Source organism: Rhincodon typus, unplaced genomic scaffold (genome assembly GCF_021869965.1).
Source record: "Rhincodon typus isolate 14 unplaced genomic scaffold, sRhiTyp1.1 hic_rhity00000051, whole genome shotgun sequence".
NCBI classification, from domain to species: domain Eukaryota; kingdom Metazoa; phylum Chordata; class Chondrichthyes; order Orectolobiformes; family Rhincodontidae; genus Rhincodon; species Rhincodon typus.
In genome coordinates, this window is record NW_025965689.1 from 1,121,967 (window position 1) to 1,133,355 (window position 11,389).

Below are 11,389 nucleotides of genomic sequence, written 5' to 3' on the forward strand. Positions count from 1 at the left end.
TTGAGAATGTGATCAGGGATGCGGTCACCTACACTGAGCACGCCAAGAGCAAGACGGTCACTGCCATGGATGTGGTGTACGCTCTGAAACGCCAGGGCCGCACTCTCTATGGGTTCGGCGGCTGAGCAAATCGACCCTTTTCCAGCGAACCAAAAGGCTCTTTTCAGAGCCATCCAAACCCTCCAAGTGAGAGCGGAGACCTGAGCACAGGAAAGGCAGCACATAGAGAGGGTGTAGTATCCCGCAGCTGGTTATTCCATATCTCGAATTGTAATTCTGCCCTGATGTGAAATGTCACAGATTGCAGTATTTCTATTTCATTCCTTCCAGGAATGATATTCAGTTCAGTTTTCATTCGGGGAAGCCTGCAGATGTTTTAATGCCCTGTTGTTACACTCTGTTACAGTTTTCGGACTAATTCTAACTGGGTGAAAGAAAAATGAGCCGATAAATTGAGATTGTGTAACTTTTTTAGCGTACACTATTAGCTTTGAAGATGCTTAAATCGGCGGTGTTATTTAGATTCATTAACGGAGGTGACACGGCCGGTTGATTAGTTTGAGGTAACAAGGTGTGGAGCTGGATGAACACAGCAGGCCAAGCAGCATCAGAGGAGCAGGAAGGCTGACGTTTCGGGCCTGGACCCTTCTTCAGAAGTCTGGGCTGTGTTAGAACCCCGCGCTTTCCTCCGACCTGTTACGGGCAGATCAGGCAATGATCCCGCGTCCTATCCGCGTTAACTGCAAGTTAGGTTTAAAAGGAAATCCCACAAAGTACAGATTTTATCGTCGTTGGACTTTATTTTGCATTTAAATATTTAACTTAATTTCAGGATTGCGAGGGTAAAATCGGCGGGCTTTTTGAAATTGCCATCTGTCATTTCAAGTTAACCAATCAGACTCCAACAAAACTATTTTATTGCCTTTTCTGTACCTTCCGCAGCTGTTTCTCAGTGGGTTGAGGGACGGGACTGTATCCAATCCCAGCTCTAAGGCGGGCTCTTCAATTCCCTTAAATAGGCAGCACCGCAGAAGGCTCAGCATTGATAGCAGCAGCGTGTAAGTGTGTTGCAGAGAATGGCCAGAACCAAGCAGACAGCGCGCAAATCCACCGGAGGGAAAGCTTCCCCGCAAGCAGCTGGTGACCAAAGCTACCCGCAAGAGCGCTCCGGCCACGGGCGGAGTGAAGAAGCCTCATCGCTACAGACCCGGCACGGTAGCTTTGCGGGAGATCCACCGCTACCAGAAATCGACCGAGCTGTTGATCCGCAAACTGCCTTTCCAGCGCCTGGTGCGGGAGTTCGCTCAGGACTTCAAGACCGACCTGCGCTTCCAGAGCTCGGCTGTGATGGCCCTGCAGGAGGCTTACCTGGTGGGGCTGTTTGAGGACACCAACCTGTGTGCCATCCACGCCAAGCGAGTCACTGTCATACCCAGAGACATCCAGCTGGCCCGCCGGATCCGCGGGGAGCGCGCTTAAACGGAGCGTACCTGGCCCTGCACGTTAACCCTGAGAAACCCAACGGCTCTTTTCAGAGCCACTAAACTATCCAAAAAGAGCCGAACTGATGCATGATGTGCGTTTCGGTGTTATATTTCCATGTCTTACCATTATTGCACCGGGCTAATTCAGCTGTAATTGCAGGAACTGCATCTGTCTGAAAAAAACACAAGTGCGTAGGACTGATACATTTGTGTGATTTAAATTAAAACTCAAGCGTATTTTAATTATAAATTGAGGTTTAAATTAGTCACAAAATAATTGAAGTACGGGATCCCTGTATCCAAATTAGAAATTCACGACAAAACCTCTGCTTTTTGCTTCCCTTGGCCTTTCCTCGAGCTCTACTTTCAGCCTCCTGTTTGTTTACCTTGGATTCCAGCATCTGCTGTTTCTTTTTTCTGATAACTGTGACTATGGCTGAGAAGGAGGGCAGGGAAAATGGCGCCAAATCGTTAAACGCTTTCTTACAAATTTGAAAATCCCGCCAATACGTAGAAACCATGAGGCGGTTTTCGACAGAAGAGTGCAAGTGTACTTAACGAGTTGATTTGATTTTCAGATTACAAAATCTGTAGTTCACACAATTTGTTTCCTCATTCCACAAGAGGCTTCTCTCTCTCTCTCTCTCTCTCTCGCTACTGTGTTGCTTTAAATGTCTTTTTTTTAGGATCTCCTCGGATTATTCTTTCCGCTATCTCATATCCCCTCTTTGCCTTCCGGATCTCCCTCTTCAGAATGCACCTACTCTTTTTTTTATTCTGCTCAAGAGATTCAGTTAACCCTCATTTTCAATATCTAATATCTTTTTTTTTCTATTCTCACTGTCGAAACTTAATTATCTAATTCAACCATTGGTCATTAATCCTACTTTGGTAGATGTCCTTCGGAACGTTTGTTCAGATTCGATCAATCAAACGGTCTCTTTCTGCTGTGTTTGGATTCCATGAACGTGCTTCCCGATCGATGTATTGATAGGGACACCGTCTTTTCATTAGTTTTAAAGTCTCCCTCCCTTATTCCAGTTTACACCTTACTGCTGTAACTATTGAAGATATTTCTTAACAGTTGTCCAGCGAAAATATGTGGGTTGAAATTAGAAAAAGGAAAGGAATGATCACCTTGCTGAGATTGTATTAGTAGGCCCCAGAATAGTCAAATGGACATTGACGAACATATGTGTAGAGACATCTCAGACATAAGTAAGGATAATAATGTTGTAATAGGTTATTTTAATTTTCCAAAGGTTGAGTGGGACTACACTAGTGTCAAAGGTCTGGATAGTGAAGAACTTGCTAATTGTGTTCAAGAAAGTTTTCTTTAACATGTAAATATTCTTGGTCGAGACAGGGAAATAAAAAACGTTTTCTTCAGTAACAGGGCAGGGCTAGTGATTGACGTGATAGTGCAGTAACACTTCGGGTCTATGATGGTAATTTTATTAGCCTTAAACTAGTTATGAAAAAGATAATACTTCCTTGGAAGTCAAAATTTTTAATTGAAGTAAGGCAAATATTAATGGTATGAGATAAGAACTTTCAAAAGCCATACAATAGAATCCCAATAGTGTGGAAACAGCAATTTGGCCCAACAAGTCCACACCGTCCTCCAAGAGCATCCCACTCAGACCCATTCCCTTATCTAACCCACCTAACCTAAATATCCCTGGGCACAATGGGCAATTTTAGCGTGGCCAATCCACCTACCCTGCACATCTTTGGACCGTGGGAGGAAACCAGAGCACCTGGAGGAAACCCACGCAGACATGGGGAAAATGTGCAAACTCTCACACAGACAGTCGCCCAAAGCTGGAATCGCACCCAGGCCCCTGGCGCTCTGAAGTGCTAACCACTGTGCCACCCATTGGTAGTAGAATGTTCACAGGTAAGGGGATGTCTGATAAGTGGTAGGCATTCACAAGTGTCATGTGAAAGTTCAGAGTTAATATGATCGTCTTAGAGTAAAAGGTAAGCTGGCAGGATAAAGGAACAATGGATTAATAAAGATATTGAGGTTCTCGTTGGGAATACAAAAGAAATCGTATTAGATAGAGACGACTGGGTTCAAATGAGTGTAGAGACAGGAGAAAAAAAAATACCTTTTTATCGGTAATACGGCAGGGCTAGTTACTGATGTGATAGTGAGGGAGCACTATGGAGTGTAGGGGTGTTCTGAAGAGATCAGGAAAGCAAAGAGGGGATTCAAGATAGCTTTGGTGTTAAAGTTTGGGATAATCCAAAGAGATTCTGCAAGATCATTAAAAGCAAGCGAGTGATCAGAGAGAAAAAGAGTCGAGCTCTTAATACAAAGGCTACCTATTTGACTTTTGAAACTCGGAAGACAGGAGGAATAGAAAACAAATATTTCACAAATAAAATTGTTGGGGGAAAGAAATAGAAGCTAGAGAACTTGGGAAATAAGTATTGATATTTTGAAAACAGTTCATATTACACAAGAGGACGCGTTGGAGGTCTTAGAAAGCATAGAGTTGAATAAATGTCCAGAATCTGATATACTGTATTGACAATATTGTAGGAAGTTAAGATTGAAATTGCAGAAACCCTTGCAGTAATGTTTGTACCATCTATAACTCGAGTGAGGTGCGGCATGACTGGAGGTAGTCTAATGTGCCTTTATTTTCAAGAAGGGATGTAAGGAGAAGCTTAGTAAGTATAGGCCTGTGAGTCTGAATTATGTGGTGGGTACATTGTTGGAGGTGATTCCAAAAGATACGATTCATATGTACGGGGTATGTGGGGGTTTTCAGAGAATGGTTAGGGATAGTTTTGGTTTTGACTAGTGCTTTTACTGAAGCACTATATCAGGTTCTGGTCACCCTATTTGGGAAGGATATTATTGCACTGGAGGAGCTTCAGAAAAGATTTACCAGGATGTTGAGATAACACAATGTGGAGCTCGAGGAACACAACAGGCCAGGCAGCACAGAAGCAGGAAAGTTGACTTTTTCAGAAAAAGGGTCCTGACCTGAAAAGTCAACTTTTCTGCTGCCTGGCCTACTGTGCTCCACCAGCTCCACACTGTTATCTCATACTTACCACTTGATGCATTGGGTCATTTCAGCTCTTCTCAAATGCAGTTACAGGAAATACGAAACTGGTTATGAGCGAGGCACAAATGCATTTATATGACGATGATTAAAGTCACAGGCAGTTACAGAGCAATAACAAATAATGCAATCCGAACGCTATTACAATTGCGATTCATGATAAATTCGTGATAAACGTTTCACTCTCCATGCATTTCAGCTGTTCCGTGAACGTGACTGACTGCAGCTTGTTAGTCAAGATTTCATGTTAGATCATACACACAGTGACAGTAAGAGTATCAAATAACAAAGGGACTGAAACGGACATCAAACAATTAATGCACAAAAAGACATTCCGACAGAGGGGATGGTCTAGCTGCTTTTCACTGAAGTTGTGGGTGGCTCTTAAAAGAGCCTTTGGGTTCTCAGATGAAATAACGGTCTCTTCACTTTTTAGTGGCGCCCCCAGCGGCGGCTTTCTTGGGCAGCAGCACAGCCTGGATATTAAGTAGCACCCCACCCTGAGCGATGGTCACCCCTCCCAGCAGCTTGTTGAGCTCCTCGTCGTTGCGCACGGCCAGCTGGAGGTGCCTGGGGATGATGCGGGTCTTCTTGTTGTCCCGGGCCGCGTTACCGGCCAGTTCGAGGATTTCAGCTGTCAGATACTCGAGCACCGCAGCCAGTGAGACCGGCGCTCCGGCACCCACACGCTCAGCATAGTTACCCTTTCTCAGGAGCCTGTGAATACGGCCCACTGGGAACTGCAGGCCAGCCCGGGACGACCGGGACATCGCCTTGGAGCGAGCTTTCCCACCAGCGCCCTTTCCTCTCCCATACATGACCATAATCTCACAAACACTTTCACAGAAAATGCTGCAACCCGCCCACATTCCGGCCTCCTATACCTTCGGGAGGAATGGTGGTGTGGTCATTGATGATTGGCCACATTGTTTAGCTTCTCTTAATGTCGTTTCAATTCCCAATCAGATATCTGCTTCACTCACCAATCCGGAGAGGGCCCGGGGAGGAGGCCGGAAAATACCGGCGCCAAATCATCAAATGCTTTCTTTCTGATTTGAAAAGCCCGCCAATATGTACCAAAAAGTAGGAAGGTTAACACAATAGAACGCACGAATACTCGAGTTAATTTACTTTTAGATTCTGAATGTATACTTTACATAATCTCCCTTTCCCTCACCTCCTTGAATATGTCAATTTCTGACCAAGAATCGGATTTTCTGAACATTAAATGCAAGCGGAAACAAAAAAGCGCCAAAATCTGCACTCTGCAACTAATTTATTTCGCATTACAAAAACACCCGATAAGTTGATAAAACATTCGATAACGTTCTTCCAGGTGAGCGCATTAATTGCGGACACCGTTTTTCGAGAATATTTAAAAGCGGCCCTCCCTTATTGCACTCGATCAGAGTTCAGCAAAAGCTCCACATTTACTATGTCAGTCCGGCAGCTGTTCTGGTTTTATCTCGGCTCATTTTGAAAGTATCTCCCCGACAGCAAAAAGCTTCAGCAACCCGACAAAACCCGCGAGGAGATCTGGAAATAAAACAAAACGGTGAAATAGAACTCGGAGGAAAAGTATATTTTCTTGCTTGCCCTTTTGCATACCCCACCAGGTCTTGTCGCTTCTGAATCGATTGAGTGACAGAGGGTATCACGATCACACAGAAATTGCTCAAAATAGCTCATTGGTGTTTAACATGATCCCTGTCCACAGGCAGCGATTACAGATGTGTATGAACTCTTCCGAGAACAAGCGCGCACAGGGTCAGGGATCACTTGTTAATTTACAGAAGATTTATAAAATACAAATGTCGTACAGACATTAACATAATAGTTCAGCTGTTTCAGGGAAGCTGTGGGTGGCCCTTAAAAGAGCCGTTGGGTTTTGGTTGTGTGTTTTTCAGCACACTGTGGTGTCTCATTTGGAGCTGGTGTACTTGGTCATCGCCTTTGTACCCTCCGACACGGCGTGCTTGGCCAGCTCCCCGGGCAGCAGCAGCCGCACGGCGGTCTGGATCTCCCGGGAGCTGATGGTGCTGCGCTTGTTGTAATGGGCCAGGCGGGAAGCCTCCCCCGCGATGCGCTCGAAAATATCGTTGACGAATGAGTTCATGATGCTCATGGCCTTGGAGGAGATGCCGGTGTCGGGGTGAACCTGCTTCATCACTTTGTAGATGTAGATAGAATAACTTTCTTTCCTGGACCTTCTCCTCTTCTTGCCGCTTTTCGCTGGCGCCCTCTTCACCACTTTCTTAGCGCCCTTCTTGGCAACTTGTCCTTTCTTTTCCTCTACCATTGCGACAGTCAATATCCAACACAGAATAAGAGAAAGCGGGCTCAGAGCTCGCTTTTTCTCGCCTGACGGCTTCAGCAATGCGAATGAAGGATGGGAGAAAACCTTGTCCCTGAATGGGTAGTTTACAAGAATGTTAAAACATGACATTAGCCTTTCTGTGATTGGTTAGTGTGGGACACAACGTGGATCTGCAATGAAATTTCAAACGCAAGTCGAAATTTTGTACACGGATCAAACTCCGAGCTTTCTCTAAATCGTGAGATCCTAATCGCGATTTATTCTACATCTTTTGATAATGGTTTTCTTTTCTCCTCCGTTTAAAAATGTCATCACGTTAGTTGTCAAGTGACAAAATGCACTGAAATCTGACAGTGGTGTGTTTCACTCCTGGAAATGATGGAACTCCTGACAATTGCATCGTGCTTGATGAACATGGGAGTGAGGGAATGTTCTCTCTTGCTCGTGTTTCTTGTTCTACACTCTCTGAAGTTTAAGGACATTATACCAGCATCTGCTCCGTCAACACCCTCCAGTTTTCGTTTCCTCGAAAGGTTTGACGTCCTTCTTCACATCTCCAATGAGTATAGGCCCAAACTATTCATACTTTCATCAAACTACCTGCCAGCGTGTATCGGTATCAGTTTTACTCGGATGACCTCGATGACAAAAGAGAACTGATGTACTGTGACCCGTGCCTTTCGCATTCTGCTGATTACATAAATTTTACTCTCTATCCCTTCGGCTCTTCAATCAGTGTCAGCAGCTTTCTGCCTACATTTCAGTTCCTGGAATCTTGCTTTGCACTTAATTAGTGTAGATGTTATTTTGTGCATTTCAGTTTCCAGCAATAATTGTTTTTCATGGATTTTCTCTGAACTTTATTTGTCAACACGTCAGTTGTACTCACACTGATTATTGTCATTTAAGAATATTTTGAACACAGTACCTCTTGCAAATTTTAATTGTGACAATCTCTTGTGTGTAGATTTTTTTTTGTTTTATCACTATCAATGAGTCCCTGATTACAGTGTGAATGATATTGTGTTGTTCAGAATTTCAGGTTGACTAAGGGTTAGTTTTATTTCTCATTATTGGCTGTATAAAAATGGGAGTGCAGTTCTCGATCTGCCATTTCAGCTTCCACTCGGTGAATGATTATTACTCCCTCACAATCTGTCCATCAGTTTCTGCTGACCGAATGTGTGTGTGGTAATCAATCTGTCCCAATCAGTTCCTCCAGTGATTATGCTTGTGTAATTATCAGTCTATCCGTGAAGCTCTCTCCTGTGTGAATGTGTAATTGTAGTTATCAATCTGTCGCTATCAGGTCTTTGCTATGTACGTGTGTGCGTGTATTTACCAATTTCTGCTGTGAATGAGAGTTTAGTTATCCATATGTTTATGTTCATTTCACAGCCTCTGTCTCAGATTCTGCATTGGGAATATGGAAATGTATTTATTATCTGTACCTGTCCGTTTCTATCACGTGAAAATGTAATTGTTGTCATTAATGTGTGGCTGTCAGTTAGTGCAATTCAAGAGTGTGACTGTAGTTATTAACCTGGCCCTCTTAGTTTCTGCTATGTCCAGATTGATCTGGACTGTCAATTTCTGCTAGGTGCAAATGTGACTGTCAATACATGCCTGTCAGTTTCTTGTCTGAACATGTGAATGTAGTTATCAAAACTGTACCTGTCAGTTAATTTGTTGTAAAACTGGGTGTGTAATTATCACTTTGCTCTTATCAATTTCTGCATTGTGAATACGAGTGTGCTTACTCATCTTTCTAGGACAGTTATTGTTGTGTGAATCTGTGAGCATATTTACTAATCTGTTCCTGCCAGTTTCTGAAATTTGAATGTGATTTTATTTATCAATCTGTACCAGTCAGTTTTTATTTTAGCACTTTCAGTCTCTACCTGACAGGTTCTGCTATTTCAACATTTGAGATCAGTTACTGATCTGCAATGCCAGTTTCTGCCAGGTGAATGTTGCAGCACAGTTATTCATTTGTACCTCATACTTTCTGATATCTGTAATTGTAGTTATTAACCTGTTTTTGTTGGAAAGTGCAATGTGAATGAGAATGTAGTTATTTGGCAGTTTCTGTCATGTGAACATCTGAGTGTCATGAATCTATCCATCACTATTACCACAATATTAGTGGTGTGACTAGTTATCAACATGTCCCTGTCAGTTTCTGCTGTATGGATATGTGAGGTTAGTAATCAATATGTACCTGTGAGAATCTGCTTGTGAAAAGTGGAGTGCAGTTATCATACTGCACCTGACAGTTTTTTTTTAAATCTGTGGATATTTGAATGCAGTTATAAAATTGGACCTGTCAGGTTATGCTGTGAATCTGGGAGTGTTATTATCAATCTGCTCTTCTGTGTTTCTATGATGTGAATATGTCAGGTCCTGTTAGTTTGATATGTGAGCATAGTTATTAATGTGTACATATACCTTTTTATAATGTGAACTTGTGAATGTTTTTAGCAAACTTTACCTGTTAGTTTTGCTATGTCAATATGTGAGTGTCATCATCAATCTGTTTTTGCCTGTTTCTGCAATGTGAATGAATGAGCAGAGCTATCAATACATGCTTGTCAGTTTCGATTTGATAACGTGGCTTAACTCTCTGGCAGCCCGTAATATTCTCAGTGAGAATGCGATTTGTTATGTGGTAGTTGTTATTAGGGTGATTTAACGCAGCTTAGATTCAGTTCCTGAGTGTATATTTGGGACGAATATTCGGTCCATCCATCTTCAAAACTGGTGTAAATGTCAATGGGCTATGAATGCTGAAATGTGACGTTGACTTGCTCACCGAGCTGGCTTGTTTTTGTTCACACGTTGCGTCACCATGCTAGGTGATATTGTCAGTGGAGCCTTCGATGAAGCGATGTTGTTCTACTCCGTGTGGAATTTATACTGTCTGGTCCATTATGGTGAGTACTGTCATTTCAGTTTTGATCTGTATGGATTTATATATGGGGTCCAATTCTATATGTTTGTGTGGAGAACCATGCCTCTCGGAATTTCTGTGCATGTCTATGTTTAGCTTGGGCTACTATGGTTCCTTTGTCCAACAAAAACAAAATTGCTGGAAAAGCTCAGCTGGTCTGGCAGAATCTGTAAGGAAAAAACAGAGTTAACCTTTCCGGTCCAGTGACCCTTCCTCAGAACCAGTTACCGATGAGCTTTTCCAGCAACTTTGCTTTTGTTCCTGATTTACAGCATCCACAGTTCTTTCAGTTTTTATATGGTTACTTTGTCCCATTTCAACTGATGGCCTTCATTGTCTGAATGTATTGTATATTCAGACAATGAAGGCCATCAGGTTAACTGGGACAAAGTAACCATCGTAGCCCAAGCCAAGCATAGACGCACATGGGAATTCCTAGAGGCATGGTTTTCCATCCATACTTCAATCAAGAAACATATAGAATCGGACCCCATATATAAACTCATACAGATCAAAACCAGAAATGACAGTACTCACCATAACGGACCAGACAGTATAAATTCCATGCGGAGTAGAACACATCACTTCATCAGAGGCTCCACTGATGATGTCACCGAGCATGGTGATGAAAACGTCTGAACAAAAACAAGCCAGCTCAGCGAGCAAGTCAGCAACATTATCCCAGCAACTACCCGAGCTGCAGATCTTTGCCAAACTTTAAACGCTGAAATTTGTTCAAACTGGGCAGGTGTACATTGTGAATGGTGAAAAAAAAAACTTGTATTTCCTCTGTGTTGTTTGAGCATATCTCGCTGGAAATTGACTTCAATGTATGTCTGACTCAATCTGCTCTGTGCCTGTGGGAAGGATGTTATCTGCTCTGACAGCGGTAAAATACCTTCTGTTTGTTAGAAGCAGCTGGTCACACTTGGCTTTGGACTGAGGGAATATCACTTTCTCTTCGTCCTTCAAGTATTTGCCTGGAGAAAGACAGAAGAAAAACCTCCTGTAAATCAACATCAGCCAAGTTTGATAATATTTAATTGATCAATGCAATGTTTAGTTCATAATCATTACAATATTTTATTTCAAGCCAGGAATTTGAACAGAATTGTGTGTCTGATGCCACTCTTGCTCTAAGCTGCTCCCTGTCTGGTGATTTTTCTTTTTGTTAATTCCATACCAATTGAGTGAAGTCCAGAAACTAACCAACAGGTGTACAGTTCCATGAATGGGGCTACCCAATGCAAGTGGGTCAGTTCCTACTTGGTGAATGATAACTACACTCACACAATCTAAGCCTTTGTTAAATTACTTATGTATTCACACAGCAGAGACTGACAGGGACAGATTGATATAGAACCATACATCCATTGAAATGATATAGCACTGAAGAGGGATGTTGGCCTATCGGCCTATCTTGTCCAATCCAACCCAAAGACAAACAGATGGCTATTCTAATCCTACCTTCCGGCACACAGCCCATTGCCCCACAGCTTAAAGCACCATCAGTTTCTGTAATGTCAATGTATTGATCAATTTGTCATCTTAGTCT

General features: G+C 42.8%; 3 protein-coding genes and 1 pseudogene across 3 annotated transcripts in view; 2 read left to right on the forward strand and 2 right to left on the reverse strand.

Moving 5' to 3' along the window:
• The window catches only part of LOC125488120 (histone H1-like), a 212,594-nt gene that overhangs the window by 1,089 nt on the left and 200,116 nt on the right, over positions 1-11,389 (forward strand). The gene's annotated exons all lie outside the window — the stretch shown is intronic.
• The window catches only part of LOC109935230, a 125,057-nt pseudogene continuing 114,744 nt past the window's right edge, over positions 1,077-11,389 (forward strand).
• LOC109928048 (late histone H2A.2.2-like) overlaps positions 4,619-11,389 on the reverse strand; it is a 9,246-nt gene continuing 2,475 nt past the window's right edge. Inside the window, exons 3-4 of the mRNA XM_048621054.1 lie at positions 10,733-10,814; positions 4,619-6,103 (exon numbers count right to left, since the gene is read on the reverse strand). Of these exons, the coding sequence (XP_048477011.1) occupies positions 4,993-5,436 (444 nt within the window). The 5' untranslated portion in view covers positions 5,437-6,103; positions 10,733-10,814 and the 3' untranslated portion in view covers positions 4,619-4,992. The remainder of the gene's footprint in view (positions 6,104-10,732; positions 10,815-11,389) is intronic.
• On the reverse strand, positions 6,454-6,897 carry LOC125488158 (late histone H2B.L4-like). Its single transcript, XM_048621074.1, has one exon. It carries the CDS (start codon positions 6,864-6,866, stop codon positions 6,489-6,491), a length of 378 nt encoding a protein of 125 aa, XP_048477031.1. The 5' UTR covers positions 6,867-6,897; the 3' UTR covers positions 6,454-6,488.